The sequence below is a fragment of the Lepidothrix coronata genome, unplaced genomic scaffold, assembly GCF_001604755.1.
Source record: "Lepidothrix coronata isolate B3197 unplaced genomic scaffold, Lepidothrix_coronata-1.0 Scaffold164, whole genome shotgun sequence".
Taxonomy (NCBI): Eukaryota; Metazoa; Chordata; class Aves; order Passeriformes; family Pipridae; genus Lepidothrix; species Lepidothrix coronata.
Window position 1 is genome coordinate 1,208,787 of NW_016690344.1, and position 21,930 is coordinate 1,230,716.

Here is a 21,930-nt window from a genome sequence, read left to right on the forward strand (position 1 = left end):
AATTGCTGTGCAAGCCCAATCTTATTTGTTGCTACAGCAATAAATAATCCACTGATTTAAAGATAATTTATATGGTACCTGGGCCCTCAAGAAGTCCTGCAGTGCTATTGAAACTGAACATTTTAAAATTAATGGTGATTAAGCTATAGATCCATATTAAATATGCTTGAGTACGTGTTTCTCCTACCTCGTCTTTAACTGTAAGGCCTGTCAGGGCTGGCTACCTTCCTGGCTTACAAGCCACATGCTGCAATTTCCGTAATGGTCGTGAGTCACACGCCCTTCGCAGTTCAGTGTGAATCAACAATGGGAGGGGGAACATCCGGTAGGGTTCACAGATGGGAGATGACAAAAATTGCTCAGGGATTCCCTCACTCCACTATAAACCAGATCCTGGATGAGAATACACCCAGATCCCAGCGTGTGCTGTTGGTGCTGGTGTCTGCAGTCCCTGTTGGCCCATCGCCTGCCACTGCTCAGGGTTCTGGATATCCAGCAGCTCTTCTGCTGCTAACATCAGCCAGGGTCTCCCACTATAGGAACTGCACTTAACAGCCAGGGAGCCATGTGCAGACCAAGAGTCGTGCATCCGTAGTTCATAGCCAAGTGCCTTGCTTCACTCTCTATATGCTGGTTAACATTTTTGCACTATAGGAACACATATATATTAATATGAAATATGTTTACTGATAACCACTTGGCTGAGCTGAAGAGTTCTAACCTTAGCCATTTAAAAATTAACTATATACATGAGGGAAGCCATTTAAAACATGGGAAAAAAACTAGAATGAATTCCAATGCTAGAAGACGAAAGAATTTTTTATAAGAATTAAATAGGCAGTGTGTCCTGTTTAGAGCTGGGATAGTGCTCATTTCTTCCTGGTAACTGGTACAGTGCTCTATTTTGGATTCAGTATGAGAATAATGTTGATAACACACTGATGTTTTAGATGTTGCTAACTGGTGTTTACCCCGTCAAGGACTTTTCAGTGTCTCATGCTCTGCCAATGAGGAGGTACACAAAAAGCTGAGAGGGAGCATGGTCAGGACAACTGACTGAACTGGCCAGAGGGACATTCTGTACTGTAGAACATCTTGCCAATACATAAAATGGGGGAGTTACCAGGAAAGGGAGAAGGAACTGGCATGACAGTGGTTAGCAGGTGGTGAGCAGTTTGTATTGTGCATCACTTGTCTTTCTTGGGATTTATCTCCCTCTGTCCTTCTCCTTTCTATTACAATTATTAGTATTAGTATCATTATTAGTATTATCTTTTACTTTGTTTCAACAAGTTTGTTTTTCTTTCCTGGTTCTTCTCACCATGCCACAGCAGGGGGAAGGGAAAGTGAGCAAGCAGCTAAGTGGTACTTGGTTGCTGGCTGGGGTTAAACCACGACACAGCGTCACATAACAATATAACTCTTTATGTGTTACTATAATAAAGCATGGCTGAAATGAATGCACAGATTGTTATGTTTTCAAAGCAATATGGGTATTCTGAATAAATTGTTTATCAATTGTTTTTTGTTTCACAGGCAGAATTGATAACCTTGCAACTAGAAAAAGAAGCTGCTCTTCAACAGTGCAAAAAACTAGAAGAAGAAATGCAGACATTGCGTGTTTATTACAGGTAAAATGATTGATTCTAATATGAATGAGTGACTCATAGGGGAAATTTTCTGTACTGTGTCTGACTGAGTGAGGAAATGGCCTTATCAAATAGGTATTTGTTCAAAAAATGTGAATACATCAATGAATCAAAGCCTGCATTTCTGCTTTACTGCTCACCAACCATCTCTTTGAAGTCCCTTTCTTATAGCCTGAATTTTGTATTAGTTTCTTCTAAGGGAAGGGAAAAGTTGCTGATAGTTGATTCTCACACAAGAATCTCTATAAAAGCTGTGCTGTAGCAATGTGATCACTTAAAACACATGGACGAAAGAACCAGTTTACATAAATGCTTGTTTCTTCCCTCTCTGCACATACCTAACTTAATCAACACAGATTTTGAAATAATAAAATCTGTAATTCTAAAAGACTTTTTTCTTCTTCAGCCCCAATATATGTATGTTTTAATTCCTTATGGTCTGTAGTAGTATGTAGAATGAGAGAAATACCCATTCTCATTAATTTAGTTGGGCTGCACTGAACATTTGCATGGATCAGTGGGTTTTAGTCCCTGAGGAAAAGCTCTGTGTGGTCCAGTGAAGGAGTTAGGTTGTTTTATGGAGTGATGTTGGGTTACAGCTCTCATTTCATCCTGACCTCCTCTGTGAGAGGGGATACAGAGCTGCCAGCAGGTTAAAGGCAGGAGAATTGGCATCAACACAGCAGAAAATTGTGAATCTGAAGGCTGAATGTCTGTGATGAGGGATGTGGGCTGCAGAGGTAAATAATAAATGTAGTGTGAATACTATGTTCATTGGAAATAAAGAGGACTAGTTAGTTATGACTAAACAGCATTTGCAGTAGCAGAACTGTGTATGTTTTCAGTGTTTCAGCATTCACAAGTGAAAAATACTCGGGTTTCTAGAGGTTTTTCAAGTTTCCCCTTCTCATTAAGTTTATTAAAACCTTGGAGGGAAGTTTCAAAAACAACTTTTGTTCCTAAATCTCATAGGCATTTATTTAAAGCCTGTTAATAGTGAATAGAAACCCCAAGCAATTTGTGATTATTGCTTTTAATGAATTTGGTCAGCATTTAGTGTGTGCACAAATTATGGTATGATTTACCAAGCTAGAAAGAATTTATTATAGTGCCCTTATTCCTCACTTAAATGGGTTTTGTAGACTAGTTTAAAAACTTAAATCCAATTTTTGTACTGATATTTCAGAAAAAAAGAATGTGCTTGTGTTTTTCTCTGCACATTGTAGGAGATTTTTCATTGATTTTTGAGCTATACTTTTGGCATAGCCTGTCAAGTTTGCACGAACATATAATCTTTAACAAGTATAGTAGGCAGCAACTCAGTTTACTCATGTAAACGCTTTAAATCTCAAATAATGACTTACAGGAATCAGCATTAGAGTGTACCATGTTACTAGCTTATAGCTCTTTGAACAGTTGAAATTTCACTGTAGGTTGGATGATGACATTTGCAAAATCTAGCCATTAGGTGCGGAAATGCTCACCTAATTATCCCCTGGGGCAAGAACTATTGTATTGCTGCTGTTATACAAGTTATAACATCTAAAGGGGAAGATTTTATCTCCTTTCTTGCTGTTCTAGAGGCTAATGCATTCTGAAGTGGAACCACAGAGTGACTAATTGAGGTTGGCAGGGACCTCTAGAGGTCATCTTCTCCAATCCCTGCTCAAGCAGGGCCAACCAGACCTGGTTGCCCAGGATCACGTCCAGACGAGTTTTAAGTATCTTCAAGGATGGAGACTCCACAACCTCTCTGTATGGAGACACTGTCTGTCATACAGAGGCATGACTTGAAAAGCCAAAGACCACCCAGGGTTGAACCTGGTGAGGGAGGTAAAAGGCAACAGGAAGGACTCCTGTAAATGCATAAGCAGCAACATTTGATGTCTCATGCCTATCTTTTGCCTTGATTAAAAATTAATTGCATCATTTTGAAGATTCTTATGAACTTCTTAACATTTTGGTTATAGTTTGCTCTACGTTCCTTGAATATCTGCAGCCTCTGTCATGCAACAGGGTGACAGTACTTTGAACACATGCTAAATGAGACAGAAAAGAATATACGTCACATGTGCGAGTTTGGACTACCAGTATGATCAGGAAGCTGTAGCATTTACACTGTAAAGAGAGACTGAGGGTACTGCTCTTGTACAGCCTGGGAAAGAAAAAAATATTTCTTTCTCTGGTGGCTCCAGGGAGACCTAACAGCAGCCTGACAGAGTCTATGCAGAGGTTGTCAAGAAGGACAGGCTCTTGACAGTGCTCCATCACAACAGTGAGAGAAAACAGACTTGAATTGAAGCAAGATTGTTTCAGTCAGGTTATAAGGGAAAACTTTTTTGCCATGAGGGCCGTCCATCACTGGAACAGATTGCCAGGGAGGTTTTGCAATCTCTATTCTTGGAGATTTCCAATGCCTGACGTGATAAAATCATGAGTAACGTGATCTGTTCTCATTGTTGATATCACTTTGAGAGCAAGATTGATTGGCCTAGAGACTGCCACTGGTCACTTCCAACTTGATTATTCTACAATTCTGTGATCTGATAGCTGCTGCTGTTTGAAAATATTCATTTTTTTTCTCCAACTTTGAAAGAAGTCTATGTTGTAAACCATACTGCTTTTCAGATGAAGTGAAAAGTGAATCCTAACTGAAACTGGAGTGATCCAAATGATCACTGGAAATGAAACTGGAATGATCCAAACCAAAATTAAAATGAGTTTTTGTGGAATTAATGATGAAACATTGATTTCCTTATGAGTTTTGACTTTCTGAAAGAAAGCACATCCCAGAACAATTTCAGTCTTCTTTAAAAAGGAAAAAGAAGTTAAAAGGAAGAAAGAGAAAAGGAGGAAGAATCTAGTTCAGATACAGAAAGGAGAAGAAGTTGGCTCTGAATAAAGTTTGGCAGGTTTTCTGCTTCTGTTTGTTCTTATTGTATTGCTTCTGTATCAAGTTTCAAAAGGAAAATTGTGCTTTCTGGATACTAACTCAAAAATACATATCAGAAATAAAAATTTGCATAATAGGAACAGCATAGAGTTTCTAGCTTACTAATTATTTCAACACACTACTCTTTATGCTAGGGATTAATGCAAATCATAGATCATCAGTGACCAAAGAAAGTTATATCCAAATAATCAGTTTTGAAGTATGTGGGATTGTTAATCCCACTACCTCTTTCTCATATAGCTCCGTTGTTTGAACATCATCACAAAATTTTATTTGCATATTTTTCAGTTATGTGATCTGTCCATTTTTATAATCAGGTTCCTTCTTCCCCTAGATTTCTATGCTGGGCATCACACCATATGGTATGGTATATCCCTTTGGTCAGTTAGGGTCAGCTGTCCTGGCTGTGTCCCTTCCCAACTTCCTGCATACTTCCAGCCTGGTGGAGTGGTGTGAGAAGCAGAAAAGGCCTTGACTCTGTGTGAACACTGCTCAGGAATAACTAAAACATACATGTTTTATCAACACTTTTTCCAAAATGTAGTCCCATACCAGCTACTATGAAGAAAATTAACTGTATCAAAGCCAAAATGAGTACAATGTTGCAGAGTAATTGGAATCTGTAAGTTATGGCCAGCGTGGGAGAAAAAGATGGCTTAATTTACAGTGATGTGATGTTTTTCAATAAAGAAATAGAAGAATAACTTCAATTAGTACAATGACCTGATATAAATATTTTTAGATTCAAACTTTCAGTTAATATGGGTAGCTTCTCTGTCAGCAATGCAAGCAGTTTTCTTGCTCCCTAACCAGTTGTATCACTTTTATAGGTTATAAAGTGTTGAAGAGATTTATCAGAATTCAAATCTACAAGTTTCAGTGTTTCCAATACTTCAGTTAAATTGGAATTCATGTATAAGTGACACAAGCAAATGGTCTAAATAACAATGATTTTTATTGACGTCCATATATTTTTCCCACAAAGTCTCTTGTAAAATAACAAGGAGGTTCATCTTTTTAAAGATTGAAATCAATAGCTGTGAAAGTAGAAAATCAAGAATTATTTTCGTCATTTCCTCAAATGAAAGACTTACAGGTACAGGGACAAACTCAATTTTCATTTTAATTACAGAACTGAATCACTCTATAACAGGAGAATTAGATGAGGCATTATTTGGAGTCCCAGACAAAAAGGCTGTTTTCTATTCAAGCGTTGAATACAGTTGTGTGTTTTTGGTTAAATTCCATTCTATAGTTTCATGACTGGTGTTATGGAATATAATACTCAGATGGTACCATTTCAACCATGCTCCATGGATGCTGTGTGTGGATATAGAACGGTTTAGTTCTTGCTGTTAGACTGTTGCTCTCATTCTGGTCTTAAGGACTTTTAAAAACTATAAATTATTTCTACCTAACAGGTCAATATTCATCTTCACAGCCACTGCAGTAGCAAGTCAGAATACAATTGCTTAAGAATTCTGACTCCTGTACTCTGACTGACCCCTGCTCAAACATTTCAGCCTGTTTGTTCTGCCATCTCGCAGTCTTTTTGAGAGTTCTCTCAATCCAGATTTCTCTCAGAGGAGAATGATATGTAACAGAAGACTGGACTACTCTAGCATCCAGTTTCCCAGACCAAATGATCTGGAACCCATTTACAGTGGTATTAGTGAAGCTGCAACCACTTATGCAGAGTAGTGATCTCAGTCCTTCCTCCAAAGCAATATTGGGCTACCTGCAATTTACCTCAGAGAACTGATCTTTTCATACCTCAGAGAACTGATCTTTTCATGCCTGTTTTTTTTATCTCACTTTGTCAGTTATGGCCGTTGACTCATTTTCCTGCTCTTTTCATCCTGTCTGCTTGCTGCAGTTCTGGCAGTTGCTGTCGTTGTTTCAGTACTGGTTGCTTTAGACACAACATTGTATAATTGCAGTCAGTAAGAAGAATGACCAGATAATGGTATCACTGTAAACCCTTCTGTTCTTTTAGAACTATTTTGGGGAGATCACGGAGAAGACAGCAGTTGTCTTTTAAGGATTCTCTGTCCTTGCAGCAGTGACTTCTGTTTTGTCCAAGAGTTTCAGACACTGACATTAAACCTAAATCTTGAGCTAATTAAATTTACCACTTCCAAGCACAGAAGAGTTTCTCTTTTATACTGAAGAGATAAAGTACTTGGATCTATTATGCAGTGGGAGACTGTGATATGTCTTCTTTTAAATAACCTGCTCCAGTTTGGTACTGCCAAACATATGGAAAACAGTGGCTCCTTAAGGAAATACTAAGGTTTTTGTTTGTCTTTCATTATTATAAATAAGGTCGGGTACCATCCAAACTATATTTCTTAATTTTTTCTCTACATATAAAGTCCAGTTGATTTCTGTGGGAGATTTGGATTTGGAAGGAATGAAGACTTAGCCCTTGTTTGTGGTCTGGGTTTTTTTTTAATGTGTATATGCTTTCTTTCTGTTTGTTTATTGAACTGAGTGCTGAAATTAGTAGAAAATCTGTGAGGTGGGACAGTGCTGTCTTTTAAATCAGACTGGTTAAAACTACACCTTCTCTCAGGAACCCATGGAAGTTTCAGTGAATTATTAGTTGATTTTTGGGGGTGAGGGGAGCCAACACCCTGGTAATTTGGAACCAGGAATTAGAATTTGTATTTTCAATCTACTCCTCTGTTCTCATGCCACTTTCTAGTGGGGTGCTGCAGCCCTACAAGAATTGGGATTTTAATTTCATGGGTCTTTCTCATTTTGTAATCTCATGGGCATTTTCCCACTAATAAGCCCCTATTGACTTCTTTCCCTTTGTCACTTTATTGCTTGTGCAATCACAGCTCTTGTTAGTGTTACAGGAGATAAAAGTCCAAGGTTTGGGGGCTGTTTCACGAACTGGATCAGACAGCTAAAGAGGGGAAGACAGATCAATAAGCTGCTCTGCATTGGCAAAGGAGCTTCATGAAGTTTTACTGGCACTACTGAGATCGCTGTACTTCTGAGTGTCCTGGTGCACATGAGCAGTGAGGCAGAGCCTTCCCTTGTTGTAGGTGTTATCCTTGTATATTTCACATTTTATTGGATTTATTATCCTCTTCCCCCTCTGCCTCATTCCCCGACTTCTTGTTCTCAAGCCTCTCATTGATTGTTGTCTCAGTTTCTGCATTTGTTCGTCATTGTAACAATAATAGAGTTGGAGAGACTAAATTTATAAATAATTCAGTGGATAGAAAAATTTCTTGGGAGTGTGGCAGATCAGACTCACGTCTGTACTCCAATTAATGTTTGACCATTTGCACAGAAGAGGGATCATAGAGAAAAGCTCCAGTATATACCATAGGCTTGGTGTTTACAGTGCCTGTTTGGCAGGCAATGAAAAGACAAAGCAGTATCTGAACCTACTAGGGGCTAGGGGTGTCCTTTTTTTGCCTCTCAATGAAAAATTTTAGCCATCCGAGTGCTCTCCAATCTCTCTCTGTCTCTCATTCATTTAGAAACACACTCAAAAAAATACTTTTGAATGTTTCTTTTTTTTTGCCCTGACACGATTTTGAAAGTTTCCCCATTTCACTGGAGAAAAAAAACTGTAGTATGGAAAAACAATTTCCAACTCAGCTTTAGTGATTTATGAAGACTTTGAGAGAGAGGAAGCACTAAACTGTCAGAGATCCCAGGCACCTGATGGAATAACAAGCCACTATCCCTGCAATCAGTACAGCAGTGAATGTAGTACACTCAAATTGCCTTGTGCTGCTGTTGACTCAGATGTGGATTGATCTGACCTACACTTTATGAAATCTTTGTGCCTAATGTTTCCAGGGGCTGGCTCTTGGCCTTCAGAGGTGCCTTGCCAATACAAAAGACTAAGCAGCAGGTCTGAGGAGAAACATGGGTAGCATGAATATGGACTGAAGTGCCTAACACACTCTGTGATGCAGTTTTAATTTGTACCATGTACTGTGCTAATTTTCCCACTGCTTCTGTTATTGGCTGTGTTATAGTGGCAAAGTTTCTTAAGTTTTGAAGATTAGTTGAGGACCAACCAGTTACTTTTTGTGCCAAGTACATTAAAGCTAAAAGCACTGGGCAAGTCCTTACACTGTATTTCATCAGACTTGAGCAGACTTCTTCTCTACCTATTTGCTGTTGTGGGGTAACGAGAATTAAAACAGTGTTTACTTTGTCTTTTTAGCTGTGATGGACCTTTTCAAATGGGTTTCTGTTCTTCTCTAAGAGTAACGATTTACTTGACAGAAAGGAATTCCTTGCCATTGGATGCTGATATGATCTCATGATTGTATACATGGCCCTACTAGCTTTCCATTCACAGCTCTCCTTTGCCTGGCTGGTTCCTTCACGCTTTTTACCTCTGCTCTCTGTAATTTTCTGTTAGGACTTCCTTGGTTTCTCAGTGAGCTGAAAAGTCTAAGAAGGGTAATTTTGTGCTGTGCTTTTTGGAATAAGCACGTAGTTAGAGGTGTATAGGAACTGGTTTTGAAATTTGTTAAAACCTGATAAAATGGAAGAACTACCTGCAATCAACCCACTGACTGCTACAGGTAGTTTGGAGTAGATTAGCAATACAAAGTAGATTAGCAATACAATACTCCTATAGAAATACTTGTAAAAATTAGGACATTGAGATCACTAGAGTTAATAAGTATTCTATATAATGTAAGAATACTCAAAAGAAAAATTGGAGAATCTATAAAGAGCATATGCAGGATTATGAAATCTGCTGTCTGGTAGAAAGGGTATGCGGCCAGAGGCTACGAAATCTGATTCTGCCACTGAAGTGCTGGATGAATATAGATGAATCACATCACTAAACTCTGCTTCAGCTGCTTTGTTTGTATGAACTGAATAAGAAGTTTTACCATTTTACATAATGCCTTTAGAGACTATGAAAATGCAGGTACTCCTGCTTTAAAATGAGGGAAGGAAAACAGATACAAGATAAGAAACAGCCCTCTCTAGAGCAAGTTAAGAAACAGAGGAAAACTGTGTGTGTAATAAGAGCTATTTGGAAGACTGTTTTCCCCTGAGAAGTTAGAAAGAAAATCTAAAAGTGTAAAAAAAGAATTCAGCTTGCCCTGTAAATATTGTATGAATGGGAATTCTTTTGTTATTAATACGATTTTTAGAAATAAGGTAATAACATTGTCAGGAGGACTTTAAATGCCATTTCATTTTTTGTTGGTTTTTCACAGGACATGTTTTTATGTTAAAATGTCAGTTCAATAATTTTGAAAAATCATCACTTTGATGTGTTTCAGTTTAGTTCTCTTCAGCTGAAGAACTGAAACAAAATGGCACTTCAAGTTGAAATATTAAGGTGAAAGAAAAGTTTTCACTTACAAATTTGCCACAGGAAGGCAACATATATTTTAGTGTTGAAATTTACATCTCCCAATAAAAAACAAACTCTTTGATGAGAAGACTTCCCACATGAGCAATTTTCAGCCAGTGCTACACATAACATTGCTTTTCTTACTTTGCGCTTAACACTGCTCGCCGTAGCAAACTGCTAGGAAGTATCTAGGAATGCAGGTAGCAGGAGGAGTCCTCTGCCTGTTACATATTATAAACCAGAAGACTGCCCACCTGTTGTGTTTGCAAACAAAGTCAAAAGTAAGGTACTTTCTTTGTTCAGTTCCTGTCTATAAACTTAGAGCTTTTATTAAATTGATACATGTATGTCATGCATTTCCAACTAATGTGATAGAGGTCTTGTGTTTTGGAAGCTGAAGGTTTTTAACCTTGTGTCCAGCATTCCATAGTGATGTGTTACTCATCTGGTGTGGGTAATTCTTCCAGCATAGGTGCGAAGGCTCTCATTTTGAGGAGAGTAAAGACCAACTTGGAAGCTCCAACCACAGTTTTCCAGTGAGTAAGTGGGCCTGCTGGGATTTGCACAATTCTGAATCTTTCAAATATTTGAGTAAAGTGTAACATACTAGTAATAGTTTGCTTTTACAAGCTGCAGTTCATATAGTCATGATAGGCAGGAGAACTAGCACAGAGCCACTTGTTTTTTTCCTAACGCTACCAAGAAGGCACGTGAGTAGTGGTACAGAGCTGCTATCTCACTAGCAGAGGAGCTTTTCTCGCTCTGAGTTTGGAAGGAAAACCTACAGGAGGAGAGGGAGGGAATTATGCTGAGTGAATCATCGGTGGTATATTTTTGTTGTCAGCGAAGAGAGTTTAGAGAAGCTCTTCCCTGACCTGAGCCACTTCATGTTATGGTTTTGTCTTCTTTTCTCTTAGCCTGTGCTGTATCAGTGATGCACATTAGAGCATAGCCAGCCACAAATGTTTCCATGATTGACAAATGCTGTGTTTATTTATTTATTTATTTAACCTTCTTCACACTGCTAGCTACCCACATTTATTATGTCAGTTGTGAATTGAAAAATACAATATTGCACCATGAAATAGTAAAAGTTTCTCCTGGCAACTGGTAGCTAATGTCCTGAGTAACTAAGAGAGCCAAGAATGAGATCTCAGAAAGAAAAGAAACCTGCTAGTATTGTAATTTTAGAGTTCACATTTGGAGCAAATAAAGTCATGGTCTGCCACACAGGATCCACCGCAGTGTCTCTCCCATCATGAAGAGAGCCGGTTTTTTGCAGTTTTTACCAGTGTCTTAGGGCTGCTGCTTTGATTTAAGAGCAATTTCTTGACTCTAGTAATTTAAATAGTTTTTCTTCACACTTGACGCTGTCGTTGTTTCCAGGCTTTCAGGGTTAATAATATGTGTCTGTACTGTTCAGTAGACACCACAACAAAAAAACTGATCACCACAAAATAAGCTTTGAGATGGCCAAATTGTTTCAAGAGTAGGAAATAATAATGAGAATTGTGTAAAATTTGTTATAAATGTTCTCATGTTAAGAGCTGTAAAAGTAAAGGATCTCTTTTCAATGTAAGTTTGTATTCAGTGCTGGTCAAAGTAAACTTGTATGTACAAACAATATCTGCCCAACAGTCAGTAGCCTAAATTGTAAATACAGTAGATTATTTGGGGTTTCTTTGCTTGTCTTCTATATAACTGTTTTTAAAAACTAAGTAGGAAACTATTAAGAAAAAAGAGTCTTCCTTTGTCTTTTGTATTATTTTTTGTCAAATACATTTTTTTTAATATTTCTGGTGTTTGTAGCAGGAAAAAAAGTCCTTTTATTTCATTTATCTATTCTTTTAAAATAGCATAGTAAGTAACAAATGTTGGGTGGAAACAAAGAAAAGTCACAGTTGGATGTTGCTATTATAAGATAGGTGATGACAATGGTATCTTTTCAGTGTATCTCTTATCTGTGGTGTCATTAAATCTAATGATGTGCTAAATAATAAAAGCAGCCTTATCATATTGCAAGGCCTTGAGTTGTCTAAAAGTTGCCATGCCTACTTTTGGAGTGTTTGGTGTCAGAAGGAGCTGCAGTTCAGAGTGCATTTATGCCATCAAAGCTCTTTAGACAGATGGCTGCTAGCACTCCAAAATGATTAAAATATGTTCCAAGCAACATCAGTCTGTGGGCTTGGGGACCCAACCTTTCATTAGTCAATAAAGAGTCTTGAGTTCTTGAAAATGAAATCTTTAAAAGCTAATAAGGCTGCTGGTTTGCTCTGAGCTGTTTCTTTGGATTTGCTGTTGTGGATTGGACTAGGGCCAGTATCTGTCCAATAATATAAGGCTTTAAAAAAAATCTGGTTACAAGAGGCCTCCCAGCAGATCTGCCTGTTAAATAGTGGGGCCAAAATTTTCAGTCTCATGTACATAAGTTTAGGCACCTGAGTTTGCATATTGGGAGCTGGGAGAGGATCTGCAACTGCCCCTTTGAAAAGCCAGTTCTTTTCTGGAGCAGTAGTTTAACTATAAGTGCCAAAGCTGGATCATTAAGACCTGTACAATTTTATTTTTAAATCCTTATGTGTTGACTCAGGATTATCTAAAGAATACTTTCAGGGTACCATAATCAAGATCACTAAGCAAGTTTTCCAGACCTTCTAGAAATCAGTAATATTATTTGCAGCATTCTCAAGTGTTGTCAGTACTTGCCAAATATGAACTGATAGTTAGGTGGTACAGTGTGGTTGAGTTTATTGTCTTGTCTAAACCTGGCTTATGAGAGATAGCAACTGGGGGCTTGTGCAAGTGTGAGGTGTCTGTAACCTCTGCATGTCTATGTGAGGGCAGCAGCAGTAAATGCCTGTTTAATAAGATACTAACATGTTCAAACCTTCTTTTTCTTTTTTTTTCTTTCTCTGACAGAAGAAAATCTGCTCTGACAGTTTGCAGATTTCTGAACTTGAAGTGTTCTTGCCCTGTCAACTCTTTCCACACAAGTCGCAAAATCTGAAGATATGTAAATTCTTTCCAAAACACCTCAAGATTTAACCTACTGTTGTAGAATGTATTTTAAAACACATCAGAGTTTTGACATGCACCAACAGAAGTCAAGCAAGTCATGGTGATCCCGTTAGCTCAATGTGATCCCATTAGCCACATTGTTCAGTCTGTCTTCTTTCACCTTGGGAACAGCTCTCACATTCCTTTTGTCAGGACTTGATGGGGCCGGCAAGTGAATTGTTCCACACACACACACACCATATTTACTCGAAGAATGTCATACTTCATTTCTTTTTCCCAGAGTCTCCCTCTGAAGGCTTGCCTGCACCTGAACAGCCAGTGAATTTTACTCATCATAAACATAAGCAAGATGTTACTGTCTTTTGATAAAAGATTCTGGGTTCTGATTATTTTGGTGAGCTGACTTTTTTCATTTATAGAACATCTGGAATTTTATATAGAATATAGAATATTTGTGTGTCCCAAAGTTTTGTCTACTATCTAAACAGTCCTGTCATCTACTCTGCTCTTACAGATGACTTCTGAACGTTATCCCTAACTCTAGGCATAAGTATTTTATTTCTGTTCTTCAGATTCCTGTGAACTAATTTTTTTCCTCAGACAACACTAAGAACTCATTTTCCACAGAGCAGGCGAAACAAGACAAAGGTCTACACTAAAAGCTCGGGATGTAGTGAACATGCCTGTTTCTCTTAGTGTCTCCATTTCTGGGGTTCCTTGTGAACAGATATATTTACCTTGGACTTGAGAGTTCTCACATTGATTTAAGTATGCTCTGAAGTGGTCCTGTTATTTTTTCTCTGTTACTGTTCTGCCTCCCAATGACCTAAACGAGTCAGAACTTCAGGATAAGGAAATGCACAAAGCTTTCACCAAAGTGCTATGATTTTAAGGCTCAATAAATCAAGGGAAACTAAGACTGGGAAAGAAAACTATAAAGAACAGATTCACAGAGAGCAGACAGAATTTCTCTCCTTAGAAATTATGTCTCTTTATATCTCCTAATATATCAGAGTTCTTTTTCTCTACTCCAGAGCATCACACAAAACATTTTTACTAATCAAGCCAGCATCATATGTAGCCTGTGTCACTTCTTTTTTGGATCATTTTTCTGAGCTCTGCAGAAGCTCCATTTCCCACAATGCCATGTAACAAGCAAGTGCTGCCAAATGCTCCACCCATATACTCAGGTCTGAGGTTTCCAGAGAACCGAGCAGGACTTAAGAGCAATATGAGTTTGGAGAAGTGGATGATTTTATACATGCCGCTTAAGTGCTTAGGGGACTCCTGCTTTGAGTGTTCTGGTTTGTCGTTGTTTTCATCTGGAATTGCAAGTCCCTGAAAGTTGTGAACACCAAGTCCTAAAGGTCTCTGTCTTTGGAGTGGAAATGAAGGGCCTCTTTTGGAATGTTTTTTCTTTGCCTTTCGATTCCCCTAGCTATAAGATGTAAATAATACTACTCATGCATTTTTTGGAAAGTACATTCGTTTAAGCTTTCTTTGTTAGATTCTACTAAATCTTAAATGGTGTAAACCTAAATTTATCACAGTATTGCAGCAGTCCTCCTGAAATGCAAGTACTGAACTGCTTTTTGCAGACGAGTCATACACTGTGAGTGCCCCATTAATACATTTAATGTTTAAAGACCAACTATTTCTTCTGCTTCCTCCAAATTACTGTAAAGTTACTATTTCAAGGAGAGAAAGTAGCTTTTTATTCTGGAGAAGACTGTGGCATTCATTGCTTTCAGTGAGAATGTAATCTTAAACAGTTCATAAGATCTCCTCTGCTAAAAGGCAGCACGAATTCAGAAATCTTTGAAATACGAATAAGGTTTCAAGAGAGAAAGAAAGGTATCTGCTTTCCAGATGGGTGAGTTCAGTTGTTGTATTAGTTCAGTTTTGGGCCAGAGCGTGTTCGTGTGTGATCAAATTAATGAATATATCTCTAACTTTGTTGTAGAAATGTCACAGAGTTCCTTCTTTCTGTTTTTAACAGTGTGGCTCTTTATGATTGGGGGGTAAAAAAACTAGTTTAGTGAAGGAGCCTGCCAAAGTTGATGGAAGTGAATTTGGACAGCCAATTAGTGTGGGACAGATAGACAGGAACACTGAGGAATTTAAAATGAGTGGATTGCTGCAGATTTATGCTTGCCAGAACAAAACAGGCAAATTGTGATTTTAAAGACCCTGAGTTTGCAGACTTGAATAAAGGCAGGCCTTAAAAAAAATCCAAGAACATGTTGGTATAATGATACTTCTTTTGAACACTGTGCTAGAGAAAGGGTACAAGAATGTCAAACATTTAAAAATTATTTTTACTCAGCTAATGCTTCCATAATAGACGTTAATACTGTTGACATTACTCATGGATTGAATGCAAGCAATTTAGACAGTAGATAGTATCAGGTGCTAATAGATCAAATGTAATTATTCTTGATGAAATAATTTTACACAGTTGAGCAAAATTGTTTCAATTATTCACTGTGAAAGAAAACACTGAGTAAAAGTGAAAATACTAAGCTCTCTCCTCTAGGGGCATTATATGCATTTCTGGCTCATATTTTTCCATCATAACAGCCTTTCCTCTATAACAGCTTCCAGTGCAAGTTATTACAATTCTTTTTGCGTAAGATAGGTCATGTGAAGTTCAGCTGTAGGTGGGGCCATTGTGGTTGATTGGGGGACAGTCTTAATAGATCCATTTCATTAATTAAGTCATGCATTTTTTTATTAACAAAACCTGTATGTCAGGTTTAGCCAGCTGGGAGCCATTCTTATGGTTGTTATCTTTGTCAGAAGGAATATTGTGAAAATAAGGAATTACTGTACACGCTTTAACTCCTGATTAAACAGGAATGACATCCGCTCACCTGCTGTCCATGAAAAAATAACTTAGGGGCATATCATGAGGTTGATTCATAGGTTCTGATCTTACATATCTCATTAAGGTAAAAACTCTTTACATTGCATTGAAAATACACCATGAAGGACTTGTGTTGTACCAACCCCATGGTCATTGAGACAAGGAAGGTTAAGGCCAAAAGTTCAAACATCTAGATTATTTATTGTTTTCTTTTTAATCGTGAAGGAACTTTTTCTTCTTGCCCCTCTTTTTGGATGTATAAAGTAATATTTTCTTGTATTCTTTCTCTTCTGATGTTCCATTCCCAGAGATCGGAAGGAAGCAGCAAGATTTCTAGGAAGTATTTAGTTGTACTAGGCACCCAGAACAGTGTAAGCACCTACTGACAGCCTCAACCTTTAGCTTCTTAATACAAATAAATTCAAGGCATTCTTCACAAGGCTTTATCCTAGTTTTCAATGGGAAATGCGCTGATGGCTTCCACTAGCATTAAAGAGGATAGAACTTGGGAGGAACTTTCACCAAAGAGGAAGAAGTGCTGTGAATTTGTCCCTCACCCAAAGGAGTGGGAAGAAGGATGGGTAACAAGGTTCATGTTATCTGATTTATCTTTCTTTGCTTCTGAGCCATGCAGGATCTTAGTGTTATACAGGCTCATGTTCTGTTTCTTTCAATCCTATTCTGTAAAAAGGACTTCCATCCTAAGGGTTTTCGTGGAGATACAGAAAAACTTATTCTTCCATTTAGCTTTTCTTCCCTGCTGTCTTTACCAAAAGAGTCATTTTACTATATTTCTACAGTTGTGACAGTAGAATGAGGACTGTTGAGGGCAGTAGAATGAGGACTCTTGAGCAATGTTACTGCTCCTATCAGAAGAGGGCATAATATCTGTTGAATGTGTATAAGCATGGTAGGTAGCAAATACATTTGCTGCTCCAGTATTTCACTTTTACCTGCTGGTCATGGAGAAATGATATGCTGGCAAAAAAAGAAAAAATAAAAATTAAAGCTCAAAGCTATATTATTCTTTTACAGATTTTATTTCAGTAGCCCAACAGTCAAAACCCATGAGGGTAAAGGAAGAGAGAGGTGAGGGAAGCTGATTTAAAAGTTTTAGGATGCATAAATTAATTCAGCACTGTTTACAGCTCTTTCCAGCCTCTATGCTTAGGAGCCTTCTCTTCACTGATTTTTCTTCAGAAGCCAGCAGTCTAATCTCAAGCTTTTCAAGAGGTATGTAAGTTCTGTGTTTTGGCTTCCAGTTGATGGCCCCTTTTGCCTGGTAGAAAGGCAAGAACATCTCAGAAAACAAGGCTCTGTGCTCATGGCACCTCAACAAAGCCCAGGAGGTTGCTGTGACTGCCTGTGCCCCATAGTAATAATGGTTGCTGAACCTGCAGTGAGGAGGCAGGTTTTTGTGAAAAACTGTTTTTTCCATTAAGGTCCAAAATATGAATCTGTCTGCTTAGGTTAACCAGGTTGATATGCATTGCCAACACATGCATACTGTTAATTAGCTCTTTTGTATCTTTCCATGATTAATAATTTGTGCTGAGACCTGAACTGAGATCATGGCCTCAGTTTTCGAAGATGCGGCACATGCAGGTAATAAGAAGTAATCCAGGGCCCCCAAAGCTTAGAATTTAAAGAAGACAAAGAGCTAGGGAAAAGTACTTTACTCCTGGTTTCAGCATGGCAGGCTGAGCTTTGCATGTTGTGACTTGCTCAGTACCACACAGAAGATGTGAAATAGAAGAGGGAATTCAAGACAGAGGTCTTATACCCAATCCACTAAATCATTCCCTCAGCATGTGTCCTTGTTTCACGTTAAGGAGAATGGCCCAGGCAAGTCTGCCCAGTTGCTTCAGTAAGCATTGGTACAATAGGGAAGCAGACTTCCCCTATATTAAATTTCCCAGGCGCTCCATTTATCATTTAAGCCATCGTTTTAACTGCCTTGTTTCATAGCGCTTAACTGTCCAAGGAGCTGTATGATTTATACGAGTAAGGGTTTGGCAGCAGCAGCTAGGTAAGACATGACTTACTGAGTTGCCATTGTGTCATTTACATGGCTTTCAGGAGGTGATTTGCTAAGTGTGTATTCTGCATAGCAATCCCCAAAATCAGCTGCATTTTTGTATGGGAGAAGCCATGATAGCATTAGAGTAGATATTACAGGTGTCTGTACCAGTGTGGAAGATGATTTCAGACTGCAACACATGCAGTTCTCCTGGTGACTCACAAGAGTGGTACATGTTGCTGTGCACAGTATCAAGAAAGGGAGGAAAATATATGCTGGGCACAATCACCTAGAGTTCATCAGTACCTTGCTTTTTGGCACTCTAGTGACCACCACTGGACATGGCTGGAGCACAGGACACCATGTTTGCCTCTGGTCAGAGTTGCATACTATTTTTCTGTAACACCTTTGAGAAAGATCAGACAAAAGTGTTCAAATATTCTGATTTATTTTCCTGGGTCAGGGAAGGAAGTATCCTCAAACTAAAAAAGTTACATTTCCTCTTTTTTACAAAGTCATTCAAAGATTCTTAACCCACTTAACCCACTTATTCAGCAAAACAATAGAGACAAGGGACAGAGCCCCATGTGATTCCCCTTCTCAGGTTAGTCACACAGAGTTTCTAGCTTTAGGGCTACTCAGCTCATCCATGAGATCATCCCTCTCTCAAATTCCATATGTATTCGGTTATTCCATCTTTGAAATCCGTTTCCATTCTTTGTATTTCTTCTAATTGCCTTCTTCTGCAGAGACTCTTCTCTTCCATCTACTCAGCTGGATGTTCCTGGCCATGCTGGAAGGCAGGGCTGGCTTCCAGCTCTGAGTCCAACACAGATTCATCTCTGACTTTTCTGATTCAGTGGGGGAGTTAAGCCAAACGATCACAATAGCAAATCAGGACAGCCATAAAATGCATGATTGTGTCTGATTTATAAAGATAACATTGAATTAAGTACAAGATATTTTCTGAGGTTATTAGTAACAGGCTTTCTTCAGCTGATCATTGCTAAATGGTGCTATGTGCTTTACTACTTGATTGATTTATATGTCTTTATGATTTTAATTAATACTGCTTTCATCAGAGCCAATTACTAGTGATTGGAAAACTTCAAGTTGTTCAATTTATCTATGCCAGTGTTTGGAGAGTATTCCAGTGATCTTTATTTTTGGAATCTATTGAATGGCATCAAGAACACTAAGGAGGCCATGTAAACACTGGGGAAAAAATAATGCTTATACTTCTGGGAAAACATTTATGGTGATTCACATTTTGGAAGCTGAAACACTATCAATGTTTTATTCTCAGATTATTTTCCAAGAAAAAGCTTGGATCCATTGCTGAATCAGTTTATTCAAAGTACTTAGGCTCATACTGAAGTTGGATCATGCAGAGTAGTCTGGAAGACTGTGCTGTGGGAGGGGGTCAGAAGACTCCTCCATTCCCCATCCTGTGACGTTAGCACAGAGGCATGGAATAAGCCCATCTAAGTTCCTAAGGAGATGTTTAAATCCTACCTGGCTGTACCAGAGGGGTATCTGCAGTAGATGTTAAAAGATCAGGACAAAAGTGTTTCTCTGTTAGTGATCTAGACAAGCTGCTTTGTACAGGAAAAAATAGAAAATAGAAACATGCTTAATAAAACTCATTAGATGAAAATATACCCACTTGAAGCTGGAAATATTCACTATATGGGTACAGAAAGTCTCTGGATCTTAGTATAGCTATTTTAAGAGTTGGGGTTTTTTTCCCTGGTGAAAAGAGGCTAAAAATCTTACATCATCTTGATGTGAATGAGAGCTAAGAATTTTACAGAAACTTAAGCCTTGTAAGCAAATCTCAAATGTGCACTTGTATAACAGGTTTTGAGCGAGTCTGGCTCAGTGTTTACTACTACAGTATAAAGGGCTGGGTTTCTTGATGTATATTTCTAGTTGGCATTTTATCAAGGAAATAAACTTTGGTTTTTATTTATTTTGTGACATGTGGATTGAAACTACATTTTCTCTGTCCAAAGCCTTGATTTAAAAGCATTAGATCATTAAATTAGAGGCTTTCGCATAAGACTAAAATTGTAACCGAACAAATTATTTATGCAGAGAGAAGCAAGATAAAGTTTCTTTCAAGAGTTCTTTAACATATCAGATTGATAAGAGTCAAAACACCTTTACTGCCATTAAATATTTACCAAGACTTGGCTTTTGGAAGAGGGGCAGTTCAGTGCAGTGTGTTTGGCTCCATGCAATGCTATTGATTAGCTATCAGAAGGACATAGTTAATGGGTAACTGGAGGTATTACAGAGCTCTCCACATTCTTGTCAAGTCTTTTCTCTGAAGATGACCTAAAATAAAGTCAGTTACAACTGGCATTCACCCTGAGACAGATTGCACAAGCTCACCTACGGTATGAACAAAAGGTTCACAAGGATCAGTTGACCAGATCTTAGGCAATCCTTTCTAGTAGTTGTTGTCATCACTGCTGGACTTTAGAACTGCACGTGTTTACATTTAATTAGAAAGAACACACAGTTTACATCGCACAGTAGCTATCAGTATCAAATCAGAATTGATTTCCGTTCTCTTTCTCAAATGACTGTTTCCTTCAGACTAATTAAAAAAAGGCACATAACAAAATGACTCATATAAATTTTAAAGCAAAGTAAACACTATTCCCTGGAGACAAAAATAAAAGTCAACAGCACATAGTCATTACATTGAGCTTGTTTTGAGGTGATTCTGATGCCTGCATTATAATATATATCAGCACCATCAGATTGCTTTTGTATAAATGTATATATGAAGTACCCCTTTGCGCTGAGTGGACACTTCACTGTTTCAGTTTTCAGAGTCAGGATTCTCATTTGCTTCATCGGAATTTTTGCAGTTTATCTAATACAAGTTGATTCACTAATATTGCTACTTTTTGCAGAAGGATTTTGTTCATTTGAAATAAAATTGTCTGTGTCTAGGTCACTTGTCTGAAATGGAAGTGAGAAGCCATTATCTTTACCAGTGAGAAGCTGCAAAGAAAACTAAAGGCCCAACCCAAATTAGCCTTAACTTCATGCAAAATTTCTAACAAAGAAATCTCTATTAGATTTTATTAGTTCTGCAGAGAAATCTAAATTCAAAACTATGGTGACAGGTGACACTGATTAAGGTTCCTAGCAGAAATGCCTAGCTCTTGAACGTGCTTGTTCTTTGTTGTCAGGATAGATTTCCGTGGTTGGCATTTTGGAGAGCAAAGGTTCATGCCTGTAGTGCTGCCAAGCCTGCGGGAGCTGAAGGGGTTGCTGAAAGTCCAGACTGGGTTGGTGGGTGTGTAGGACTGCAGGAGCTGATCCTGAAATACCTGGTCAGAAGGCCTAATGTTCCTTTATGCCATAATAGCCTGGTTTCCTTGTGAGCAACAGCATTCAGAATGAAGTTCTTGGCAAGGATAATCAGAAAAAGACAAAAAGTAATACATAGTGGTTTTAATTACCTAGTAATAAATACACTGTTTTCTACCAGTTTTAGTTCTTATATGCCAGTGGCTATTATTTTAGCGCTTTCTTAATTAAGTTTAGCTGTGAGGAAAATTATGCACTGTTCTTTAAGCAGATGTAAAAAATATTGTCAAAAACATACTCTTGGAATAAAAAATAAATCACTGTGACCTTTAGGACAAGATCCTCTGTCTCTCTCTTCCACCAAGCTTGTGTTTCTGCAAATCCCTGACATCGGCAATTTCCCTGCTGGCCCCAGGCCAGAGCCACTGGCTCCACACCACCCACGTACACACCCCTTCGGTGATCAATGTCAACCCAGTGGCCTCCAGCAACCAGCAGAGAGGCACAGGTGCTGCCAGTTCAGCCTGGGGATGGGGAAAGCAGCAATACCTCTTGTCTGTGAGCCAACTGTGCCCCTCTTTTTTGCCCACTGCCCGCAGCCAAGCCAGGGGCTGCTCTGCCCCTGCTCACACTTCCCAAGAAAAGCAGACAGGGGGTTGTGATACATGGTAAAACACAGAGTTGCTGGCACCATCTTAAAAATCCATTATATTCAAATATTGAGGTCACTCTTGGTGC

The 21,930-nt window shown here is 38.4% G+C and overlaps 1 protein-coding gene across 10 annotated transcripts in view; it reads left to right on the top strand.

Annotated features, from left to right (window-relative positions):
• The window catches only part of MIPOL1 (mirror-image polydactyly 1), a 198,310-nt gene that overhangs the window by 132,091 nt on the left and 44,289 nt on the right, over positions 1 to 21,930 (top strand). For all 10 annotated transcript variants that reach the window (XM_017829435.1, XM_017829441.1, XM_017829433.1 and 7 more), the window contains one exon: positions 1,537 to 1,631. In XM_017829435.1, coding sequence (XP_017684924.1) covers positions 1,537 to 1,631 — 95 coding nt within the window. The remainder of the gene's footprint in view (positions 1 to 1,536; positions 1,632 to 21,930) is intronic.